General features: G+C 42.9%; 1 protein-coding gene across 10 annotated transcripts in view; it reads right to left on the bottom strand.

The window, feature by feature from the left end:
• Positions 1–2,309: 2,309 nt before the first annotated feature.
• EMB2423 (telomere length regulation TEL2 family protein) overlaps positions 2,310–26,780 on the bottom strand; it is a 53,053-nt gene continuing 28,582 nt past the window's right edge. For 3 of the 10 annotated variants that reach the window (XM_087667684.1, XM_087667689.1, XM_087667690.1), the window contains 11 exons: positions 24,706–24,889; positions 24,414–24,608; positions 19,095–19,240; positions 18,582–18,885; positions 15,275–15,477; positions 15,091–15,189; positions 13,802–14,310; positions 12,917–13,695; positions 3,487–3,685; positions 3,264–3,400; positions 2,310–3,163 (listed from right to left, as the gene is read on the bottom strand). In XM_087667684.1, coding sequence (XP_087523810.1) covers position 3,163; positions 3,264–3,400; positions 3,487–3,685; positions 12,917–13,695; positions 13,802–14,310; positions 15,091–15,189; positions 15,275–15,477; positions 18,582–18,885; positions 19,095–19,240; positions 24,414–24,608; positions 24,706–24,889 — 2,756 coding nt within the window. In that variant the 3' untranslated portion in view covers positions 2,310–3,162. Of the gene's footprint in view, positions 3,164–3,263; positions 3,401–3,486; positions 3,686–12,568; positions 12,789–12,916; positions 13,696–13,801; positions 14,311–15,090; positions 15,190–15,274; positions 15,478–18,581; positions 18,886–19,094; positions 19,241–24,413; positions 24,609–24,705; positions 24,890–26,780 lie in introns of those variants that run through there. The other 7 variants (XR_015688814.1, XR_015688813.1, XM_087667685.1 and 4 more) reach the window with 7 other exon arrangements.

Raw genomic sequence — 26,780 nt, 5'->3', positions numbered from 1 at the left:
CATGCACGCCTTCTCTACTCAAATATAGAATGGGGGTGACACATTCCACTACTTCATTTCAACATGGCCCTCTTCATCTCCAAGCATATGTCCCCATCCAAAACATGAGCCTAAAGTTAAATCATCGATATTATGGACCATACTAAATCACCCAAGTTCTAAATGAGGTCACCTATAAGTTGGACTTGCCAGAGAGCATCTGTGTGTATAATGTCTTCCATGCATGCCTTTTGCGCAAGTTCTACTCAAATGTACAATGGGAGCAACACATTCCACTATTTCATTTCAACGGCCCCTTCAAAGTAGAGACAATCCTTCATCATCAAGAGTACAAGGGTTAACCCAAGTACCTCACCAAGTGAAAAGGGCACTCTCTCAAAGAAGCCACTTGGATTTCGAAAGCAAAGACTCGTGAAGAACGTGGCAAGCATGCCTTCGCTATGAGGCTCAAGGAGAATCCCAACAATAATTCCAATGTATCTTGAGCCCTTACTTAGCTTGTAATATAACTTTGAAGCATCCACACCTCAAATGTAGTTGAGTCAAGGGTGGATGGAAACACCAATCAATAAAGAAAATAGTCTAGATGGACAGACATTTGCTAGCTTGATAGCAAAAGTTATGTTAACACCCCCAAGTCATAGTATGGCAAACACTAGTGAGCTTGATAGAAAATGGTACATTAAGACCCCGCTAATGAGTCGAGTCCTAGATCGACAAACTTTGACCAACTTGATACCATGAGCTATGTAAACACCCCGAAACAAGTCAAAAAGCAATAAGCCTTAGATTGTTGAGAACAACAATCTATTTGACAAAGGTGAGTGTAAGTATACATAGCATTGCCTACAAAGGCACCTATATTAACAATAATAGTGACTCTGAGCCTTGCTTGGATTCCACTCCACGTGTGATTTCCTATACCTAGTTAGTAAAACCTCATTTATGTGACGCCACAAGGGTGTAGTCCTAGGATGTATCTATGTCGTACCATTTCTTTGATTATAGAATCCTCTTGGACTTTATACTTAAGTTGTCATTTCCAAAACTTGGTTAAAAATTTTTGTGAGATGGTTTCGACCCTTCTCAATAACACCTTCACTATCATATCCATTAGTGGATAGCATATACAAATTTTGGTCTGAAGAAATCAACTAGGCAAGGTTGTCTTCTTACCCCTATATTATATGTCTTGGTGACTCCACCTCTTCTCAACCAAATTAAGAGACGTCCAAGACGGTTTTATCAAAGGGCTACCCCTTTCTAATGGCAATTTGTTGTGCTCAAGTGTTTGTTAATGATAACATTTGGTTGTATTATTAGCATGATTAAAACTCAAATTCTTTATATTGTCTTGGGGATTCTTGTGCATGAAATCAACATTATAATTTTAAGATCCAAATGGGAAATTTTTGGATGTCCAATTGGCTCTTGGGATCAACTCAGTGGCTTGAGTAGCAATGATGGTGCTAGTTTAATAGAAGGTTGATATGCTTAGCCTTAACCTACTCAAATAAATGGGAGGGGGTCAACCTTGGATGCTCATTTTGAAAGCATGGATTGAAAGCTCTTGCCTACATGGAGGTAAATGAAAGGAGCTTAGTTTGGAAGGTCTATTGTTTGCAAGGGGTTGAGCCTTAAGATTGAGCTCTAAGGTGGTTAACACGCTTGTCAAAACCTGGAAGACCATCCTTTCCAATTGCAAATGAAAGGGTAATGAAGGTGGGAAGGGTGATTGCTACCTTCAACAGGTTATGTGGTTTCAAAGTGCTGCCTTTAATGATGGATTTATTCTTGACTGATGAGCTTATGTTCTCCCTCTCACTCTATAGGAAAGGGAGTGCAGACGTGGCTTGATATTTGGGACTGCCTCCAGTAAACTTAAAGACATGCATTCATTGGTCCTTCACGTAGATCAAGTGTTGCTCCTGCTGAGATGGCTTGCAGTGTGGTTAGTGAAGCTCCTGCTACAATGTCCAGACTGGCCAAGAAGGACCCTACTTGAAGGGTGGCTTCTAGGCTTTTGAGAACTGTTGTAATCTTGCTTGAAGGATGATGAAGTATCAGTATCCAATACAATATCAACAAACACAGTTGTAAATATTTTTCACTGAAATGGCCATTGCCAATCAGTGACTTCCCATGTACAAATATTGCTCCTTTAGTAATCACATTATTTAATGAGTTTGAGACTCGGAGGCGCACATGAGATGCCTCGTGCTACAGCTAATGCAGTTGTAAATATTTTTCACTGAAATGGCCATTGCTTATTAGTGACTTCATATATTTTTCAGATGTACAAATATTGCTCCTTTAATAATGACATTATATTCATTAAATAAAAACAATCACTACAAGCATTTGCCCATATATTCAGAAAAGTGAGGAAACTCCCTCTCAAAGACTCAATAATGTTGATGGTTTTGTTCCTTTGGCTGCAGATTTGCAGATTGCAACCTTTGTACGAATGTACAAAGCAAAACACTGCAGGTGAGTTACATGGTTGAGGTTGCAGCTTACAATGCTGGGTGGAAAACTCTTATTTGTTTGCCTCAACCCTCAGCTATGACTACTGGAGCTGATCTTCATAAGGTTTGTTAGCTGTTAAAACCTGTTAAACAATGATGCAAGGGTGCTCTCTCCATAAACCAACATGAAGAGCTATCATCATCCTTCGTGAAACTGCAATAAGGTGATGCTTATGGAGTTTATTCTTCTGTAGTGGTGTCAGCTTTCCTTACCATTTATTTCAGCCACTTAGAGGAATGTCCCTACACCCTTTTGCAGCTTCCTGCAGTCCACCTGCTACAAGGTATGGGGTGCTTACAAATGAAAAGGAGGTGACCACTTGTCAATTGTGTCGGAACTAAGGAGATCAGTATGCTGCTATTGATTTGGCAGTCGTCGATAAATGTTCTATAACTCTGTGCAGACCTTGACCGAGTAAAATACAGCTGTACACTGGAAGTGCTTTTCAAAGAAGCAAACACAACTATCCTGATAAAAACTCTTAGTCTGTACAGACCTTGAATGATAAAGTACAGTCTGGAAGGCACAGTTGTGTGTATCATACTACTAAGCAACAGGCTTTGCTCAAGTTAGTCCCGGATCTGACAGCCAATGGATTTGTTAGCCACTGGCTTTGCTCAAGTTAGTCCCTGATCTGACAGCCAGTGGATGCATTAGCCACTGAGAAGATTATCATTTACAGTGCTATTTTTTGAAAGATGCATAAATATATGTTACACTCGCATGTAACTCACTAAAAAGAGAGAGCGTTGGAGTTCGCAAGCTTATACTGTATGCTTCTTCCCGTATTTCTATTTGCATTCTCTGTTTCCATGCAACGGGAGGCTTGTAACATGAGCTCTGAATGCAAACGTAGACACACCAGGGCCATCTGCAAGAAGGGGCAGTTCATGAGAAGATATTATAAAGGAAATCTAAAATATAATCATGGAAACTTCAAAAAATAAAAGAATGTACAGATGAGCATTCAGTATCGGTGTCGTCATTTGCAATTTTAATGGCCCAGGTACGGATCCAATCAAGCCCATCAGCAATATCATAGTCTCCAGCACTCACAGCACTGGCTACATGTGCCGGATGTAGAGAAACCATGACACGTGAAGCTGTGTAAAGACAGGCCCTCCTTACAAAGGCCTCAGGATGATTGGAAACATTCCTGATAGACAATTCCAAGCCAACAGTACTTTTGAGCAATTAAATATTGAAAATAGAGTGATCCCATGTGGTAATATCCATTGTATCATGGCCAAGGCCAAGTGCATGACACTGAAAATGGACTATATATATTATGGCATACTGCAGTATAATGAACACTTAAAAGCCAAAAATGTGCCTACATACTTGATTTTCTTGCCCCTTTCCTGTGATATTAGTTTGATTGATATTTGACACAAGAAAAACACAATGTATTATACAAATAAAAAAAGAACCAATAAACAAGCTAAGCTGCAACTAGGAGCACACATTAGCTAAAGAGAACACCTAAGATGACTATGCCAAGTCCAGCACATGGAAATATAATAATAATTGCAGATGGCAATAGCCAGCATGCATTGCCACTGGCACTTTGATTTGGACATTTGAATGTAAAAGATGAAAACATAATTGTTAGTCAACTGTGGTTCCTTTTGTTCTTTTCAGGCTAAAAATTTCAACATTCAGTGTTTCTTTTGGGACCTCCAAATGACTTTAAGCTCGATAACTGCTTGACACTTCAGAATTTCAAGAAGCAATTCATCACAACTGCAGAGGAATAGAGAGATGTTCAAATACAAATGCTTATTTTCAACTACACATCCCTTGTATGTATGTGCATTTAAACTGAGCACCACGATGCACTATTGCTGCCGCCACCATTCTGTGCGTCACACCGCCTCAGTGCCCCTCCCTGCCGCGCCCACCCCCCACACCATCACACTGCACTGCTGCCAGTGGCCTCACCTGGCCACGCTGCAACTCCGCGCCCCCCCCCCCCCCCCCCCCAAATTCCAGCTCACATTGTGCTCATCTTCCAGCGCTGCACACAAAACCTCCCACCCCTCCCCCATAGTCGCCACCTCTCTGCTGGTTCCTCCGCCCCTTCCCTGCACTGTCCACCACCTGCCATCCTGCTGCACACACACACAAACCCCCCCCCCCCCCCCAAAACAGCTTCAGCCACTCTCTCCCTTCGCAACCAAAACAGGTTTTTACCAGCTGCCCCCTCTCTTTGCGGCAGCTTTCACCCCAAACAAATAGCAACACACGTGGAAGGCCCTAGGTGAAGATGCACAATGGAAACATCTCATCAAATGCCAAAGCACTCTACAAAAACAAATAGCAACACGTATGGAACGCCCTAGGTGAACATGCACGACAGAAACATCTCGTCTGATGCAAGAGCACTCTGCAGGTGCCCCCCAGTCAAATGCCTTCTGCGTCATCTTCACGAAGGCACAGCCAGTGCATAGACAATTTAAGCCATAAAGGAACTAGATGAGACATGATCTTCAGACAAGTTGTGGGTCATTTTCCATCCAGGGCACCGTTTTCACTCCACATTGCACATCAACACCTCACACATAGCAGAGACAATGTTGATGGGGGTGTGAAAAAAACGCTAGGGTTTGCACAAAGAAAACACACAATGTACAAACATGGCTGAAACACAATAGACAATAACGCAATAAACACAAGCCCTAAACGCAAAACGCAAAAACATAAACACAAACAAAGAAGAAAGAGAACTCTATAGTGAATCAATGTTATAAATGAATGAGAGAATGTACAGAATGCTCAAGGGCACAGCTGTCCAACAGCCAATGGCTCTCGTAGGAGCGAGCTAAGGGAGGTGTCGATGTGTGTCATCCATTTGAGACAAATCCCAAGTGCAATAACCATAGTCGGAGCAAAGTCTAATGAAGAAAAGTGCTAAAAACACAAAAATACCTGTTGTAGATGCAAATGCAAATCAGGCCAATGCTGGAAATGGAAGGGTAGCAGGCTGGAAACCAAAACGCAATAGTCTTTGGGACTGGAACAGGTAAACACAGCAATGTAACCACCTGAAGATGATGGCATCTAGTCACTGACAACAATGGTAGGTTTGGGAAACACTTGTAAGACCACATAGTAGCAGTCACTCAGGGTTGGACAGCTAGCGGAAGAGGGTTGATGGCTGAAACCTAGAAGACAAGGATAGGCTAGGTGGACAACCTATCCATTTATAGATGTAGAAGGATCTATTTATGGATGTAGAAGGATCCTCACAAATTAGGCCTTTGCTTATGGGACATAGAAACTCTCTATGAACACGCACTGTTTAATGAAACTTTTTGTAATTTATATGTTTTGGGGCTGGGTTTAAAGAGCTAATTAGTTTGTGATGCATTTTTAGCTTAGCAACCCCCCTCAAGCCCAAAATTGGAACCAAGAAGGGACTGGAAGAAAAGCTCAAGCCCATTTGTGCCCCAAGGTGCCCCATCCCAAAGTAGCCAAGGCATCAGACAAAGGTCGCATGTTGGCCGCCCAATGGCCTATCAATACTACAAAGGTAGTGGTTATCTTACCAAGGGAGCCCAAGTGATCACCCTAGAGAAGCCAAGGCATCGGACAAAGGGTGCTCATCAGCTGCCCAATGGGCTACCAAGACCTACAAAGGCACATAGGAATACATTGAACCTTTTTTCACCACATCACAAAATAGACAAGCTATCTTGACCACTCAAGAGTATCAATGACGAGTAAAAAGGTGAAAAAGTATGGAAATTGTGGTGGTAAGGTGGTGAAAGGATCGCCGATGGAAACAGCTCACGATCCGCTCAGAGGTGCTCTGCACAATGAGATACATAGAGTAGATGCTTCATGATGAGAATGTAGATGCAACAAGGTGCCACTTGGACAGTGTCCCTCATGGGGAAATTGATCACTTGACCAAGCACCCTTTTACAAAGATAATAATGATCGTGCAATGCAAAGGGAGACAACAAGAAAGGGAGGTTGATGTCAAGGAAAAATGCCAAAACTTGTAGAATACCAAGAAAGGGTAGGAATCCCCTCTCAACCATGGATGTCAATACCAAAGGAGGAAGAGGAGCCTAGTGTTAATCTTTGTGTGGTGCCAAGAACCATGAAGAATCTAATGATAAAGTAGACCGGACACCCCTAGTCGGAATAGCTAAAGGAGAATCGGCCATCTAGATATACAAAATATGTCGTATTCGATCTCAGGAGAGGGCTTCAATGCTAATCAAGTAGCATAGGCAAGCCCAAATCTCAACCTCGGGAGATGGCTCCATGCTAGTTGAAAAAAGGCTACAATAACAATCCACCATGCAAAGAGATTGAATGGATGAGGAAGGAAGACCTAATCCTTCCCAACTGGAAGAGCGGGGAAAAGTTAGCCACCAAGGCAGTCGGGATGTGCTCATACTCGATCTTAGAAGATGGCTCCAATGTTGATCAAGTGTCATAGGCATGCATGAAACTCAACCTCATGAGATGGCTCCAATGCTAGCCAAGAATACAAAGGCACAACCACCAAAATAGCAGTCAACCTATCATGAAAAAATAAACTAGAAGTATAGAAAATGATGATTAAACTAAAAACACACCTCAACTAAAAGGAAAGAAAGACAGTTGCCAAGAGAAGAAGAATGCCCAATCTCGAGATAAGATACCCTCTCCATCCCCATGCTGATGGAGACATACTCATCAAGACAAGAACCGAAAAACAAATCTTCAACCTAGATAGGACCTAGAATGTTAGTCCTGACTCAAATACAAAACCCAACATGAAAAGATCAAGAAAAAAACCTACATACCGAATGTTTCATATTGAGATGCTTTGGATGTTGTGCTAAAAGAAAGCTTGAGTGAGTGTAGAATGCAGCAGAAGGCTTGAAAGAAGGAACTATGCGGCAAAAAACTTGAAAAGGTGCACCTAAGCCAAAAGGGAACTAGCCTAAGGTTCCTAAGGATGACCTGGGACTCCTAAGAGACTAGCCTACGGGAAGGAAATGACCAAACCAGTCAGAGATGCTATGAGGCACTGACTAAGGGGGAGATCCAAAATCCACTGCACCGGTGGCCAGCCACTAATGACCATGGATACCACAAAGGGTGGAAAAAGTGCACCACCTCCCTAGGAAAGAACCCCCTCTCAACCTCCTCGAAGTGGCACTATCACTACCAGAAGGGGTTGAGGTTGGTTTAGGAATGGGGATGGGATTCAACTTTGGTAGCTACGGATGAGATGATTTTGAGTGTGGGTCTAAGGCCCTTAGCCCTTTTGAGTGATAATTGTCATCTACATGGCTCAATTTCTGACAAAATGTACAAAATTTATTCTTTTTAGGCAAGAGGTACCAAGAGGGTCTTTGTGAGAATGTGAGTGTACCACTCCCTTTGTCCTTCAAAGAAGGAGCCTGATCATCGACATTTGGACGTGGTCCATATTTAGGATCAATCAGAGAAGGTGGAATTGGATCCAAATGTGGAGGTGATTCCTTTCCACTCCTTGATTTCTTCAAAAAAGGAGGTGACTCATCAACACAAGATGGGGATTCATGCATTTGTGCAATCTAGGAGGGTGGTATAGTGAGCAAGAGAGGGATTCCCCACACAACAAGACCAAAGGACAAAGAGTAACGCACTTGCTGGTCTATGTAAGACACAATGTTAAAGGGTGGCATTCCCACAAACGATGTACTAGGTTGTAGAGTGGTACACTTTTGAGTGTCTAGTGATAGCCTAAAACCTTGATGTGCATCAAAGACAATGTGTGCTACAACTACGTAACTTATTGTAGGTCTAAAGTAAGGATCCAGATTGAAAGAAGAGGAATCTAAATGTGAAGTAAACTTGTGGAACATCTCTGAACATAAAAGTTTTCTTCAAAACCATACTGGTACCAATTTGGATGTCCATCATCACTTACAATTGGTTCCCGCATAACAAAAGAAGCACTGGAGACAAAATCAAACTCATACAAAATTGGATTGTATGAACTTGCCATTGGGCTTGATTGTGAAGAGTTTGAACTTTTAGCTATGCCTTGAGTGGATATTATTTCCTCAACTAAGAGGTGATCAATCTCGTCAGCAAAATGCTCCAACTGAGATGTACCTTGTGAAGGAGTATGAGACAAAGAACAGTTGGATCTCGATGAATGATCCCTACAAGCAAGGTTAGTAGCAGGACTGTTGTCCTCCAAATCAAGACCATAATGCCTCCTTAGGGCCTCCATTGAAGGAGTAGTTGGAGAAGGAATTAGAGGATCCAAAGATGGAGTCGTTTGAGCCATCGTGAATCAGCTACATACATTTGTATGTCTTGCACAAAACCAAGCTCTCTACTACAGCTACAGGATACTCTTTAAAAGAGCACCGAATCTAATACCATGTGAAGATATGCTAGGGTTTGTACAGAAAAAACACAGAATGTATGAACATGGCTGAAACACAATAACTTACACAATAACACAATAAACACAAACCCTAAACACACAATGCAAAATGCAAAAACATAAATACAAACGGAGAAGAAAGAGAACTCTGAAGTGAATTAATCAATGCTGTAAATGAATGAGAGAATGTACACAATGCTCAAGGGCAGAGCTATCCAACGAGTGGTGGCTCTTGTGGGAGCAAGCCAAGGGAGGCGTTGATGTGTGTTATACATCGAAGATGGATCTCGAGTGCACTAACCACCATTCGGAGTAGAGGCTAATGAAGAAAAGTGTTGACACAAAGACGACCTATTGTAGATGCGAACACAAATCAAGCCAATGCTGGAAATGGAAGGACAATAGGCTGGAAACCAAAACGCAGCAATCTTTGGGACTAGAACTGGTAAACACAGCAATGTAACCGCCTAAAGATGATGGCAGCTGATCACCAGCAATAGTGAGAGGTTGGGCAAACAGCTATAGATCACGTAGTAGCAATCACTCGGGGCTAGATAGCTAGTGGAAGAGGGCTGATGGCTGAAACCTGCAAGACAAGGATGGGCTGAATTATGGGAAGCCTGCCTATTTATAGATGTAGAAGGATCCTCCCAAATTAGGGTTTTGCTTATGGGACAGAGGACTCTTTGGGACTGCACACAATTTAATTAAATTTTTGGTGATTTACATGTTTTGGGGTTGTGTTTAAACTTTACAGAGCTAATTAGTTTGTAATGCATTATTAGCTCAACAAGGGGAAGGCATCTTCATGGTTTGTCTCACCCCGGCAGATGCAGCACAAGAGCTCATTGCCAGCTCCTCGATTGTATCTTCAAGGGGATGTCATTTATTTGGTTTCTTGGTATAAAGATTTCACGGTTTCAAACTTTACTCTTCATACAAGGTTTCCTAGATATCCTTTTACCCTCCTCTTCCCTAGGCTAGCAGAGTATTAGCAGCTAGTGAGTACTTTGGGTGCCTTTTTGGCACAGTCATTTCCCCTTCTTTGTCGATGCAATGACAGGGACTAGGGTCTCGGAGGTACAAATTGCAATATTGGATCCCAAGTAGATCCCTAAGTTCCAAGTGATTGAGACAGGAAGTCACCTGTTCCGACGACAAATCATAGTAACAGGGCGGCCCGAGCAATATCTTCATTGCCATATGTTTGGGCATCAAGCCTCAAAGTATGCACGCTTCAGGGCCAAGGTCATGGAGCAAGAGACTGCACATGTTGAGGATGATGGCTTCACCGAAAGTCTAGCGACACAGGGGCAAGAGGTCTCAATTGCCTTCTGGGCACAAAAAGGGGACATTGTGTGCTGAGAGTTCTTCCAAGTGCACCAGCCACACACCTCAAGGGACCGGATTCACAAGCTTCATGAACAATGTGGGATAGTTCAATCACATCCTAGGGAGGTGATGGGACTAGCCACGAACTTTCTACAGACAGCTTTTGCAACAAGAGCCTTTCTACTCTAAGTGCTTCGCAATAGGCAACAAGTGTGGGACTACATCCCCTCCCTCATGACAACCAAGAAGGGACGTTCCCTCCTTCCCCATTCACAGAGAAGCTCTTCAAGGCATTCCAATCACAAGATGAGTAAAAATGCCTTGGAATCCGCTGCTCCCACCATTTTAGCCATCTTTGTAGAGGTTTCATGTTTGCCAAACTCACATTACAAACCCACCAATTTCTGATTGCAACAAGAGTCAAACTATCAAGTACCTCAGTTTCCTAGTGGGACTTGACATCACACCAGCCTAGCAGTTCATACAGGTGCTTGACTAGATCTAGCGAAAGCTGACCTACCGGAGCACGGTCCACCTCTCCTTGAAGCGAAGGACTCTATTGATCAACCAGGTCCTCTTAGTGACAGCCTAGTACATTGTTTCTTGTTGGTGTTTCTATTCATCATGTGTGGTTCAGCTTCGCCACCTGGTGCAGAATTTTCTTTGCTCATGGTCAAATGGGTTCAAGGATTCCCATGCCAAGGTGGCTTGGGAGACCATCATCTGTCACCGCTCCGAGGGGGGCTTGGGGTTCATTAATTCAGAGTTTCAAAGTCAAGCCTTATTGGGCAAGCTAGTGGTCTGAGGGCTCACCCTAGGTGGACAAACATGAAAAGTTCTCCTCCAGGAACTTTCAAGAGTGCAAATCCCAACTAAGTGGGGAGTGGAGACCATCCTTGAGGTGGATCTTCACCTCAGCACAAAGCACGCTACCCAAATTATCCTTTCTTCACAGCATGCTATGGATTTGGCAAGGTCTCCGTAAGGCCTTGGAGCAGTGGCCCCCAGCATGCTAGTAGAAGATTGATGGATAGCTGGTCATTTGGAACCCACAAATCAAAGATAGTGATAGGTTATAGCTAGAAGATCACTCTCATATTCCATGGGCTGGTTGAAAGGCTGCAGCTGCCCGCTCTGTCAGGTCTGGAGGGATGTCTAAAGGATGGCGGATTGGAGGCTTTACAACCAACGGCAAGTTGTTGACGATAGTTAGAGGCCAAAAGGAGGAAGATAGATGTAGCGCAATCCCAAATTCCCCCTCTTAGAGATCCAGTGCAACCAGGTGAGGTGTGGGCATCTCAATTCTCATCAGTGGGGGCATCCCCTTTTAGGTGGCGAGCAGACTTCATGGGGCCCCCCAAGGTTTTCTAGTTCAAGAGGGTGGCCGATTGGTTATCGGTAGAGGACAACATGACATGGCGTTATCTACTATCCCTTGGAGGAGGATCCATGTCATCGGTCTCCAAGGGAAGACTTGGCAGCTAGACCCCTACCCCCCCCCGCTATGAGATCCAAGAGTTGTGCCTCTTGATGAGCTTAAGTGGGATCCAAGAGAGTTGGCCGGCCACAGTAGTTGCCAAGGAGCTTCAATGCTGCTTGGCTTACACAGCCCAAATCGGCCAACATGTTCTTATGCAGAGGAGATGGATTGGGCATGCAGCAGACATTGGGCAGAGCACAGCATTACTGATGCTTTTGGCTGGACATTCTAGCAACACCTATCAGATAGTTGGCAGCCAAGGAGAGTATCCTACTTCATTTGGCTCCTCACACATGGAAGCCTAGCAATCAGGAGTTGGCTTGCCTACATGCAACAGAGAGGAGCTTGCAAGCACTGCCAGCAACAGCACTTCAAGATGCCAAGCATTGTCCTTGGTCTTGTGAGGCAGCCCACCTAGTGTGATGAGGAATTTGTGGTCTCCTATGGTAAGTGGTGCCTGGGGTGTATATCCTAGGGAGCTTTCTATTAGCAGTCAGTTAGCCAGGGCCACCACCTTTTGTACAAGGCAGAGATGCATGACATAATCTTCATCATCAAGGCAGGTTCCTACATTGTGACATGGCCTGGATGCATTTCCCATCCACCAGGTACTGGAGCCCACAATGTCACAATCAGAGGTTTGGGAGATTATTGGAAGCCTCAAAGGGGTGGCACATCTGGAAGGCACGCTCCCAGTTGACTTTTGGCAGCGAGAGCCTCTCAACATGCACAATCTTGGCACAGCTTTAGGTTTCCATCACACACCCGTGTCGTGGCTGTTGGGACCAGCTGCAGGGCGAGTCTAGGGCCTGTCGGGAGCTCTGACAGCAGTTCTTACTTACCTGGGGTGGCCATGGTCTGTTCTTCACAATGCAGGTGAGCAGAACTAGGTGGGAATACATTCCTCCTCCATGGCTTCTTTCCAACATACACCCCAGACCACCTTGAGAGGCTTGTACATTTTGACTATCTTGTGATTTTGAGCCAGTTCAGCTAGACTGTTAAGCACATATACTTCTTTGTAAAATTCTTCTGAGTGATATAATCAGCCACATTTTTTACCTGGAAAAAGAAATGTATTCAAACCATGTGTAGCAAAGTCACTTCAAAAAGTTTTAAAGAACAATGCCTAAAAATGGCAAAGAGTAGAGAGAGGATCAAATACAAAGTACTTGTTTGAATGTACATACCTGGTCCGTAACATATTCAAAAGATGTGCACCCAAGATGACAGCCTCTGGGTGCAGTGATGCACACTCAATACAAACACCGAGCATACAAATGAGTTGTCCCAAGACAATGAAATCACTTCCAAGCAAGTCAACACCATGCTGTTTTTTGTCATAATCTCTCATGGCTGGGAGCATAAAAGAAGCTGCTAAAGGAACAAACATGTTTTTCCTCTTTATATCTCTTTCCTGGTTTCTTCGCTGTGCCGGAATCAAAAGAGACAGTTTCCCCCATCGCCTGGACTTCCCCAAACTTTTTGAATCTGATCTCTGTGGAATCTCCCTTTCATATTTTTGCACAAAACTAACCATGGCATTAGATTCATTCACTTCTCTCCATGGGCCGGCTCCCACTGGACCAAGAGCAATTCCAGGTCCATACCATTTTGCATCAACTTCTCTTATCATAGGTGGTTTCTCTTGAGAAACTTCTGCAACAGAGGCAGATGCAAGCTCTCTTGCTGCATCTGACATAACTTCAAGAACAAGAAGACGCTGGCCAATATCAACATGAGGCGAGTACAGTTCCTCGTTGAACACTGCAATTGTTTGAGGAGCACAGACTAACAGTGAAACAAGAGCATTGTATCTTCGATCTTCTATTGATTGTTCTTCCCCTTCAATTGCAACTACACTGCAGCGTACATGGATTAGTGCATGGGCAAGGTCAGGTGCAGTATTATCCAGTTCATCAGGCAAGGCCCGGATCAACCCCTCCAAAACTTCAAGCGCTCCTCTCACCTATAAACATTCTAATTGGTGAATCAGTCAAACCCATTGCCCAAAATCTTTAAGTATCAATTTTTTGTACTCATCTTACTTATAAGAACTCACCATAAGAACTCACCACATCAGGTTGGTCTCCCTTCCGCAGATTAGCCACACAGTCATGAAGTTGTGTAGGAAGCTGGCCCCTTTGCAGGTCTGATTCATCATCTGATAGGTCATATGGTTGCAGAGAACTTTCGCTCTCAAGATCACTGTTGCCTGTATCTTCATCTGAAACACTATCTGGTGTATATGTTCGCAAATCAATAATCTCATCAGGATCATAGGCTTCTGACTTTAGCTTATCTTTTTTCCTCTTTGTCAGTTTTTCTTTTTCTGCAACATCACACTTCATGACACCTCCAGTTGTTGGCTCTGCATCTTTTTGGTTGATGACAGGTTCATGATCAGATGACTTCGTGGTGAGCCCAAAATCACATGAATCAAGCTGCTCCCAGTTTGTTAAGTTTTCTACTGTGTCCTCATCATCTAGAAGAAGGGGATTTTTCTTGTCTATAACAAGTGAAAAGGAGAATGCCACCTTTTTTGCCATTGTTCGAACCATATCAAGAGGGCTTTCAAGCCTAACTGAAAAAAAACATGAATATTCTATCGTATTGTCAAATTCATAAAGCATGAATTCCGTGATTTTGTAAGTGCACTCTGGGGTGTATTGAGAACAAAAGGGGACATACAAAAAACTCTCCCTAAATTTTAGAATTTTTCCGGTGGTTATGGACTTGATATATCAAGTTTTCTAGTTGCACAGATCAACGAAAGGAAAGTGCTCTCTATGCAAGATTTTAACTAAAGAAGACTCGTAAGCCTTTCACTTATGCAATACTTCCAAGACAAATACGATGCATTTTGTTCTTATACACATATGGATTAGAATCACAACATGCATCCTTGTGAACGATGTTAGGCACCCTGAGATTTGTATAAAGCTAGATGCTACGGCAACATACATCTATAATGAAAGGAAAGTTCTCTCTACGCAATAACATAACTCAGAAGACTTGTAACCCTTTCACTTATGTGATAAAAAATGAGATGCGTTCTGTCAGAGCATTTTTTTCTTATGCACACATGGATTGGAATTGCAACATACATCCTTGTAAACGATGTTAGGCACCCTGTATAAAGCTAGATGCACGTGCAGATCTTACATACTTTCTACAAATGGTAATCAGGCCAAACTCACATATCACCCATCTTAACAATGTTACTACAAGTTATCTACCTGAGTATCATAGAAGCAAAGAGGAACACTTTAATGCCATAATCTTTTCAACAACTGCAAAGTTGTTCTTTAAAAAACCAGAGCACCATTCAAACTAAGTATGAAAAATCAAGAAACAAACTTACAGCTAATTCCTTGAAGTAGTCTCTGCAGTATGTCACCTGAGCCTTCCAAATCCTCCCTTGTCATAGATCTTAGCAAAAGACCTATAGCTACAGTTATATCTTTCAAGGATCAAGGACAAAAAGTTGTTAGAAAACAGAAAGCATGTCATAGAAAACCTGACCTACAGATATTCATGGAGGATACAAATTTGCTGTTGCATCTCAGTAGTTTGAAGGAAGTGTTCTCCTCCCCAAACATTGATAAGCTGCCAGGTGACATCTTTCCTAAATCCATTCTTGTCAATACTATGACCAGGTGGACAACAGAGTACTGCAAACTGCAATATCCATCTTAGGCAACGAATTGGAAACACACAGCAGAAAAGGAATTTCTCTGTGAACAGCAATCTGCACTCAATAAATGTGATAAATCCACAAATCAGAACAGATGCACTCTCAAACTGTACAAAAAAACAAGTTCCAGGAGTAAATGCAATACACATTTACAACAAATGAAAATGGAGAGTCCAGATAAATAGTAAGGTCCCAAAGCTAACCAAACATTAAGATGCCAGCCCTTAAACCACAAGCTGAAGACTAGTTTCTCCAAAATATCCCAATCCTGTTCATCCTGTTGCTAAATTGAATGATGAGCCCTAAGAAAGTTCACTAGTTTGCAGGGCAATACTCGTCCTTTAATTACCTAGAAACTGTGTAGCTTTTGAATCCAGACAGATGGCATCATTGTGAGGACAAAAAATCTAAACAAGTTTGATGAGCTACAGTGTTATTCTCTGGGTCTTGCAGATAAAACGTCATGTTCAGATAATGTTCTAAGGTCAGGTAATCTTTGAGATATAGTCACTAGGAATTCTTTTGAGATTTAACCCAATCATACCACGTTAGACCTAGCAGACAGCAGATAAATAGCTCTCATAGTGCTGCAAGAGTTAGACAGGATAATCTGAACGGGGGAGTGATCAGACATAGCTATGTCCTTGTGGACTTTCACAGAGGCATTCTCTAAAGTTTCCATGAGCCCAGCCGAGAAATGCAGTCGGTCGAGCCAGGCTTTTCTCAGAGCTTCTCCCTTTTGTTTGTTTAAAGGAAACATGATTCGGCCTTCATCAAATGGGTAAACCCACCTGCTAGGCTGCATCTAAGAGCAAAGACCCACAGCACACATGATTTAGCTTCAGTGAATCCTGCACCCATAAAACCAGGCTGCAATGGCAGGACACCAAAAGCACACTGCTTTTGTTATTTAAGGATGGCCATCCAAGGGACTTGCTATTATTAAGTTCTCCCTGTCCTCTCAACTTCAACCAATCATTCTTCCATTTCAGTTTTGGGCTTATAACTTGGTACTTGCCCCCTACACACTTAGTGCCATAAACTTATCTTTGGGGTGTTCTAGCGATCAACATGTCATCACCATTACACAATTAGGTGGCCCGAGAAATAATGCAAATGAAGGCCTCTTTCGCAGCTCAAGATTTGAATTGGAGGTTAATGGAATTTTTCTTTCAGTGTTGGTACTGAACACTAACCCTACAGTTTAGGAAGCTCTTGCATGGATCTATTTACACATCTACTAGGCAAGGAATAGCGCACACCTCACAAGGACAACAGCATGGGGACACTTGCAATGGAAAACAGAAGAGGTGCAATAGGGAGTTGTTGTAGGTAAATGATTTATTGACCATCATGGAGAATGATGTCCATGCCCTACACTACAAATCTAGTGACATCAGCCAAGACTCGTGCATGTTGGAAGTCATAGTTTCTTCCCTACGTTTCCATACAGCAAACACATACAAGTATGGAAGTATGATTGGAGGATGGTTCAGCCCCTTGGGTTGAATCATGCATGACCCTAATTTAATTTAAAAAAATAAACAAGGAATTATGCTTCGTCCAAAGAGTTATAAAACCTTAAAGTTCAAAATTCAGCTTTCAGATTTCATTGTTCTTGCATGAGAGACGATTTTGTAAAAGCGCCATATTTTTTATGTCTGGGACCCCGATTTCATAATCTCACAATGGTCAAGTATGTTTGCCCTTTTCCATATGGGTATGAAATCATTTCTTTCCCACATCCAGTTCAATCAAGCAGACAAGTATGATTCCAACTACATTGGAAATTCTTATCCTAGAGCCTCTAAAACCCAACTCAGTGCATTCACAGCCTCCTCCCAGTTGGTCAACTCCATGGACATGTTCTCTATCAACTGCAGTAAGATAAATCATTCTTGTGAAGCATTGTTGTACATGGTGTGTTGGGTTCTATGGAAACTCTAAGGACTGGCCACTGGCTAGTGTGGTTCTAGTTGCAGGAATCCGGCGGTCCTATGCCTCACCCATTTTCTGATGCCTCTGCTTCTCTTAGCACTGGTTTTTTTCCCTCTGATATTCGAACCCATCTTGAGGGATGGTAGCTTGAGGACAGTCTTCCTCCTGTGCACCGTCTCATGTAGGTGTTAGGTGCTGCTATTCTCAGCATCTGACTACCAGACCAACCAGACATACCTTTGTTCTGATATAATACCTAGCTTGGTTGATGAATCCTAACCAATCTTGTGCCAAAATGACTAGCCTCCATACACATTTGTGAAAGCAACTCTCGATATATCATTCCTCAAATGCGTTCTGTGTCAACCCTCACAGAGCTTCTAGACATACGGCGTTCCCATCCTTTTGTGGCTAGTACAAAAAAGAATTCAGCTTGCCAAAACTGCAATGACCCTCTTGAGTACCCCATTGCCAAATATGGGACTGGCGACACAGACCCACCAATATGGCTTGGGATCTTCAACATCCTTTTCTTGGCATGGCTGACCACCAAAGGCCTCAAAGTAGCTTACACAGATCTACCTCCGAAACTCCATGCTGTGATAATGCCAATAATCTTCCAATTGAGGAGTCAGGAGTGCTGGATCCAAGCTAGATGTTAAATTAGGTTGTTCAGAGACCCTGAATTCTGAAGGTACACACCCCAGGGCTCAGCCATGGATCTTAACCCCACCTACAGTTGGATAACTGTACCAATCGAACAGCTAGCCGGTAATAACCAGACAGCCACATATATGATCTGAGACTGAAGAAAACCCTATTTCTTTAAAGGGAAAAGCACCAAAGAATTACCCTTCTTTTTCTCTCCAAAAAATATTATTCCATATGTAAACTTTGGCAACCATGCCAAACAGAACACAAGTGCAGATATCAAAATGAAAGTAGGTACCTCTTACTTGTTTGATTCTTCTACCTGAATATTCATTCATTGACACATGGCATGTAGTTAGAGTACCAAGGTTTGCCAATAACAGTGAGTTGGTCACATAGTAGGAGTGTGAGGTATCTTACAACACCATGTCTGTGTCACACAACTTATTCACTGAATGCCACATCAGAACAGCCAAACTTACCTCGACTTTGAGATATAAGTACTCAGGATGCTCATTTCCACCCTATACTAATGTTACATATTCTTGAAATCTGCAAAAACTTCTCACCTGACAGTAGGTTGCTTTGCAACAAGTCCTGAAAACAGAACTGAAAGCATGCAATAAGCCATGCAATCTGTGACCTGCTTTGCAGCCATTTCCAACAGAAATGCTTTTGCAAATCTTTCTGTGGCATGAATGTCTTTCATTGAGCCCAGAATGCCCATCCAAAAGTTGGACTTTGCTTCATTCAAAATCTCACCTAACATGTGTTCTGGCATCCGGGAGCCTGCACCAAAGCTAACTTCACTGACATCAAACTTCTGCTCAATGTATTGATTCAATCTAAGAAACATCTGGGAAGCAACAACATCTGCAATCAGGAAAAACGATTATTCAGGTACTATTGGTCATACAGAGAAACATGCAAAGACACGATGCTCAAATATATTTGACTAGTGATGTGTTATACGTGTTCATCCACCTGGCCATTCCTAGCCAGCCAGAATTGTATTGTGATATCTCCTTTCTTACAACAGAAGGTATATGCACTATAAGAACTAAACATAACTTCTGGCTTACCTGCATGCCCTCGCCTGCAAAATTTTCCCAAATTTTCCCCAATAACAAGAAAGCTATCTTTGCTCTTATCACTATTAGAGCACTCAAGTTTCCAGATTTCTTCTGCAGCTTCTAACAGCTGAGAGGTAACTGAAAGATGGAAGTTTCTTTATCTCCTTGTCAAGATGGACAATTACCAATAAACAGCACTATAATAGGCTATCTAGAAAGCATTTGGATCTTTAAAGACACATGCACTGCTTATTTAACAGGTTGAGAAGATAGGGAGAGGGTAGTTCCAAGATGAGTTAATCATCATGGCAAGATGAATCAATATCTCCCTCTAATTAGACAAAATGACACCATTTCTTAGCTAAATGCAACAGTTCAGAAACTTGATGCTCAGGAAAGAAAGAGTAAGAAAGTATACAACACATGAAAAAGGCTTATTAAATCACAAACATACTTTGTACACAATCATTATCTCCCTCTGAGTGAGGCAAATGATACTCCATTTCTTAGTTTGATGAGACAGTTCAGAAACTTGATACTCAAGAAACAAGAAGCAGCACATTATATACCTTAACCAATAGATTATTTAATCATAGACATACTTTGCAGATAATTTTCATAAGAAGAAAGTTATCAATTTTACATTAGCATTCTTGACTCCATAAAACAAGCCCCAAAGAAAGAAAGAGAAATTAGATACTACAAAATTTCAGTTCTCATCACAAAAAAAGGTCAGAATCCTCATTGGAACATTATGTACAGCATATACTACATATTATACCATCCCAAGCTACATCCCTGAACTTGCAAGAATTCAAGATGGAGATGCAAAAACATAAACCAAATGTAAATGCACTGATCCTTCAAACATTTACTGGGAGCAGGAATTGTAATCGAGACTTTTTGTATAATACTTATATTAGTGTGTAGGAAAACCCAAATGCATAGTAACATGGGATGGGTTTTGGGGACAGGGATGGGGACCGGAACAGGAACGGGAATGGAAATGGGGAGCCGGACCTGATTTGCCATCCCGTCACCAAGAGAGGGGGCTCCAACATGGGGATGGGACTCAGACGGTACAAGGAGGGCCTGGGATTGGGACAGCAACCTAGAAAATGGCTATCCCTGTAAAATAGCTAGTTCTCACAGCAAGCAAAATAATTGGAAATACAAGAAATACACCATATGTGCCAAGAAACCATAGCCAAGGTAGCTAGGCATGAAATTATATTGCCATGGAAGGCTGAGAATCATAGATGAATGTTACAACATGAATACTCACCTCATGCCAAGGTGGGACATAGTATGCACCCCATGATCTTAGTGGCTAAGAGTATGCACCCTCTTAGATGGTGGGAGGAAGGAAACCTCAAATCTTGTGTTCTTCAAAATGCCAAAAGATCCTTCACATGTTACTCCACCTTTTATAATTAACCCTAGGCTAAGGCATTTATGCTTTATTACAATCCCATGTTATTATGCCCAAATGGGATGAAAACGCATAATGAAGTGAGAAGATAGACATCACAAAACTAATGTCAACTATCACCTTCTTATTACTGTAAGTGGATACCCACCATGAACTACAAAGATAAAAAGATTACAAAACTAGAGTCAACTATCACCTTCTTATTACTGTAAATGGACACCCAGTCACATGTAACAAGCATTGGCCTTAAGATAGAATATACCACCCTCTTCTGATTGGGAATCGACACCCAGCCACATGTAACAGGCATTGGCAATACCATAGATACATGGGACATATCTAGCAAGAGTTCAGATAACCCAGATGTCTATTAATTAGTACCCTAAGAATAATACTGCCCTACTACCCAATTGAGTCCAGTCCTTGCCCTAGCAGCTATTTGATCTCCCTCCTCAGCTGCACTTAGCCCTTCACCATGCTCCCTCCTCCAACATCACAGTTCAGCCCTCAAGTCTGAGCATATCAATCTTTAGGTTCTAATCTTGAGGAGAGGGAGTTGAATGATATCAGGCTCTTGTTGCCACCAGTCTGTCACCTCTGTGAATGCCCTGCCTGGCTCCAGTACCAGTCTACACCTGTTCTGTGGTTGTTTTTCTTTGCTTTAAGGCCTAGTCAATGGCTAAGCCTTCCTATCATGCATGCCTCTGCCGCCATCCCTCACATTTCCTTTTTGTCACTGCCCTGCCAGCTTCCCCTCCTTGCTGTGCTTCTTCAAAGGCCTGCAGTTTCTCCGAAGTCAACATTTTGGAGTACTCTCCCAGGTATGCCCCGCTCTTCCACTAGTAACGATCATCGCTACCTAGTCCAACCTTGTGCAACTGTTGCCTCTCAGGGCTTGTGGAATCTTGCACAAGGGTGAGTGCAAACTCATCTGCATATCTCCAACCTTGAGATTGTGCAATAATGGGAAGCTTGCAATGCCACTGCCATTGTTGAGTTCATGCAAGATTTGCTTCTAGAGTTTAGCTCTAAATTATAATGCTTCCCCCTTACATGTTATCATTGGGCTCAGCTTACTGACTGCTATGTGGCTAAAGATCATACCCTTAATATTGGTCATGCGCTCCAAGAGTTTTGCATTGAGGAAGAGATAGCCTGAATACTAAGATAACACATATCGACACTCACTTGCTGAATAACCACTTTTGGTCCACTACGCTAAACAATGATCAAGATACATTGTTTCTCAATCATTGTCTGCAAAGTACTTCATTTTTATGTAGCGAATCATTACCTTGCCCACACAAACCTTCTATGAATTTGAGAGTAAGATCCTATGCTTAGGCTGCATGATGAAGTCCACAAGGAAACTTCATTTTTCCCCATTATCTACTCAAGAGGTGGCCTACTTTCTACTTCTGCAAGGGAAAGTCAGAATGTGGCAATGATCGAAAGGCAAGTCCCAAGAAGGGAGAATCCTCTTCCTTGGATATTACTAAATCCAACACCATCAAACCTAATTGACAATTCATTCCTAAAAAGAACAGATATCACATATGCCACACATCGCTAAGTGCCTGCCATGTCAAGAGGAATGTGGTAAAAAGGCCAAGCAATACAAGGGTAACCAATCCTACAATCCCAATACCAGTTGGAGCTTAACTCACCGAAAGGCAACAATGCTACACCTCCTCAGTGATCAAGAGAAGGTAATGATCTGGCACTTTACCCTGTATATGGACCATCAATCATCACCTTTTGTGACTCCCAAAACCTTCTTTAACCGGTCTGCGACACGTCTACGTGACTTTTAACCTCAGGCATGTTTCGCATTTTATCACATGATTGTCCATATCTACAAGCTACACACTGATCCCTTTGCGCAGCCAACAGAGGCCCAAACCATCCTCCATACAATCACATGGATCATCATATGGATCAAATTGTGTTCTTTACCAAGACAGGAAGTGAAACCCTTGACAAGACCATGAGCTTAGTCATAGCTTGAGACAAGGCACAATCTATTGGCCTTTACAACACTATATCAGCTCCAGCTCTCCAGCATTGCTGCTGTTTTTCATAACTCCTCCAGGCTCTGTTGCACGGGCTTCTGCTACCAGCCAAAATGAACAATTCCTATCTCCATTGGTACCCAAACACAGATTTATTCTTGAAGTCTTGTACCCCTATCTCGAGTGTTGGTTTGCTGCTCTCATTCAGAATCCATGCAAGCGAATATAGAGTCCACCCTGCTGTCTATGGAGTCACCGACTCTACCTCAGCACTGCATAGCCCTGACCACCTCGTCAAATCTCCTTGACTCTTGTGTGATCCTACTATCACCTTATGTTTCGAGCCTTAGCCCCTAGTCCACCTTTTTCTACAGTTGGCACCTACCCTTCCACTCCTTCTGCTTCATTATGTCTCGTCCTACACCTCAACACAAGTTCCTTGTACTTGTTTATTGCCCCTATTCATTGTGCTTCATTATACCTAATTCCATACCTTAGAAGAGATTCAATAGCTGTTCATTAATTTCCAAACTTATTATGCATTTGCTTTATCATATACAGCATGGGCATTCATTTGTTATACGAGATTTCTACTTTGTGCACATGGCTAGCCACTTGTCCTCGCACCTTTTCTACATCTATTGGGAAATCAGTAATAAAGGTTTCTCGTGATCTTTCCAAGATAGCATGGTGTCTAGAGTATGCCAAAAATTGGTATATTATCAATCTCATTCTCAAAGACAACAGAGTCTACACGGTGGAGACCCAGTCACATTGCTAGTCATCAACTTGCAACATAGCCTGGTTGAATAGTCTCAATTCCTCATTGACCACCAAAAACAGTCCGTCCTATTCAGACAGGTGGTCCCACAGGAAAGAGGTTTGGCATGCAGAGATCAGTCAGACAGGTGCCCTTTAGCTCCTTTCCTCTTTCTGTGGTACAGGCTATGAGCTCTTGCTTGACAGACTAGTAGTTTAGAAGGATCATGCTTACCATTCCAGATCATGATGAACACACGAATGCCAATCCAGCAGATAATGCAGCCATATGTCTAGACAGGGATGAGAGCAACTCAAAGCCTTCGCCGTTTCTATAGAATATTCTTCTGTGTACCTTCAGCATCTCTGTCACTTACTAAAAACAGCCAGACCAAAGTATGCCAGAAATATAAAAAGAATACTGTATTTGCTCAACTTTAGCTTGCCTTTGCTGCCGGTTTTTGGTTGTATGCTACTTATTCACAGATATAATTTAAAAAATTAGCTTCCAAAATTAGACCCAAGAATTCACAAGAACAAAGCAACAATCTCTTCTATGATATTTAGAGCCATATTGAAAGGTGCAAAGAGATATCGACAAGCCTATAACTAACAAGTATATACTGTGTAACATGTCAAGCTAAAAACTTCAAATATGACAAACTAGAGAAAGCACAGCCTGACACTTACAACAACAGCAGAATTGTCTGACATAGCCAAAAAAAGTGGATATCAATTGGTCATTTTGACTAAACTCTTTCATTACGAATGTGTCCAACACCTGGGATATGAAATATATCAACTAGGTTGGACTCTCATGACATTTAAGTACATATTTCTCCTGAACACTGTGATTAAGACCATCGTCAGTATTTTTTGGCATGTTTTGATTTTAATTATGACCGTTCACTTGACAACAAGGTATCTAGACCAGATAACAGAATGGCAATCTCACTATCTCAAAACAGTGGCTAGCAGCATTGTGAATGTAGCTTTTAGGCCAGCGGAGCAGTGTAACCTTTCCAGGTCTGTTTATTATCATGAACAAAGAACATACCTAGGACATTTACAAAAGAATCTCACATTTATAATCAGCACACTGTAATTTGTACAAAATCTGGATACGGTGAAAGCAGGGAAGAAGGTGCCTCTGGCCGAGCTTTGTCTGGTATGGAAGCAATTAGCTGTACCAAACTAGAAATTGTAAAGTTTTTCCCAGTTCTGTTACTCGTTATCACTGCATCATCATTGCTGATGCCTGCAAAGTCTAATACTATCTTCTTCAAACCCTCATTTTCAAAAAGGCAATTTACCAAGAGCCTGCATACAAGATAATGAAAATTTTCAATGTTCAATGTCAAATACAACATTTATGCACAGGTGCAGAAGAAATTCTATTTGCATTTGTAAAACAAACCTTTCAGCTACTGCACATACAGATGTGTCCAAAGGATATGCTTCATCAACTGCACTATATGCTGGCAATAGTGCTGGTACTAGAGCAAACAAAGAATCACTTGGAGGAGCAAGCATAAAGAACGAGTCGAATAAGTTGGTCTGCTCATAGGATGTAAAGCAAGCCAGCCAATTTGACGCCACTTCTGAAACAAAAAGTAAAGAACCAGATCAGACGAATGCCTTTATTGTAAAATCCTCTGACGGAAACTATTTCCATTTTTCCAGAAAAGAAAATCCCCTTGCCAATAAACTTTGATGCAAATTTTGATTGCAACCAAAGCAGGTGAATGCCAGTGTGACAACTGTTGGAAATGGAGAGAGAGAGAGAGAGAGAGAGAGAGGAATCCCAGAGGATGATGCGTCGCCTGCAGCCCCGTCGCCATCGCCTGGTGCCCCGTCATCATCGCCTGGTCATCGTCACCTGCAGCCGCCTTCTGGCCGTCGCCCGCAGGCCTGTCACCTGCCTCTGAAGCCCCGTCAGCTGCGGCTGAGTCCCCCGCCCTGCTGTCACCCGCCTGAACTGCAGGCTCTGCGCCTGCTGGTCACCCCTTCGCCCTGTGCGTTAGGGTTTCTGCTGACGCCGGACCCCTGCCTTGCGCCCCCGACTGTCCCGCTCTGCCATCGACTGCCAGCCCTGTGTTTCGCCCTCCTACCCCTGCACTGTTAGGGTTGTGCCCTGCCACACGCGTTATTGGGACAGGCCATGACTGAGGCCAACAGGTAAAGGCTGTGCTTGCAGAATACGCCACTGGACAGCGCCTCTATACAGAAAAGAGAGAGAGAGAGAGAGAGAGTGTGTGTGTGTGTGTGTGTGAGTGAGAGAGCGAGAGAGAGGCCTGCGTGTATCTGCCTCCCGTGAGCTCTTCACTCGGCCTCTAACCGGCATACGTACTGATACAATATGGCTGGCTTGGATCTGGCTTTTATAGACCAAACGGTGGCAGCTCTTGGTCCGGATTCTGATACCGAGGAACCAGAGGATATGGTTCCATGCACAGAGGAGATACCCCCTGCTCCTGACTTCCAGCCTGCGGGCAAACGCACCAAGCATACTTCAGCAGAGACAATGGATCATCAGGATCGTTCCTATGCTCAGGTTGCTTCCGATTCTGTGGACTCTCAGGAGGTTGATTGGGAGCATTTGCTGGAGTTTGCCAACACTCTGCTTGGCAATTATGTTCAACATAATCAGGAAGTCTTTTCTGACTCTGCAACGGAAGATGTTCTGGAAGCCATTGTGGACCCGAAACATGTCTTGCACTCCTTTTCAGTGTTTTATGAACGTGCTGTGATACTCTTCTTCAATGGTAGGATCCCACTACTTTCCCGTATTCGCCAGTGGTTGCACAGTCTGCTACAAGGGGAATGTGTTGAAGAGATTTTTGTTGGGCCCCGGGGTTTTTTTGAGGTGCTGTTGAAATCTGAGACGCACCGTACTGCTGTCCTGTCTAAACTGCCATTGTTCGTTAATCACCGTTTGGTCCATGTTGTGCCATGGCGCCCAATGGCAGATTTTCAACGCCTGCTGCAACGTGAATGCCCTGTGTGGGTTGAAGTGGAAAACTGTCCGGCTGTTTATTGGCCAATGTTAAAGGATGCCATGGCCGCTGTGGGCACTGTTCTAGTCCCCCCAAGCCTAAGGGCCATGAATCGCAACCGTCTATGTATGTTATGGGACACTGCTAGGAAAAGGCCTGCTTGGTTACGTATTAATTGCTCTGGCATGCATCCTTTACATTTTCATTTGAAATGGGGCAACTTTGCAAGACATTACTTTTCGTGTGGAAAATTGGGGCATTTTATGGCTGGATGCCCAGAGAAGCACCACACTTCACATGCCGAGCATGTTGCGCTGCCCATGGAAGATATGGTGTGTAATGCTCCATCGCAAGATGCCACCCAACCACCTAAAGTTTTGGATAAAGGTAAACAACGGGCCTCGGGTTTGGATTCCCGTGGCAATGACTGGGTAGATGTACGCACGAAAAAAGGCAACAGGCTTGTTGCTGGCATGGTGGATACTGTACCTACTGC

The sequence above is a fragment of the Lygodium microphyllum genome, chromosome 26 (genome assembly GCF_053477565.2).
Source record: "Lygodium microphyllum isolate KBCC chromosome 26, Lygodium_microphyllum_v1.1.10, whole genome shotgun sequence".
NCBI lineage: Eukaryota > Viridiplantae > Streptophyta > Polypodiopsida > Schizaeales > Lygodiaceae > Lygodium > Lygodium microphyllum.
Note: the sequence above shows the minus strand (reverse complement) of the source record. Positions and strands in the feature narration are given on the sequence as shown.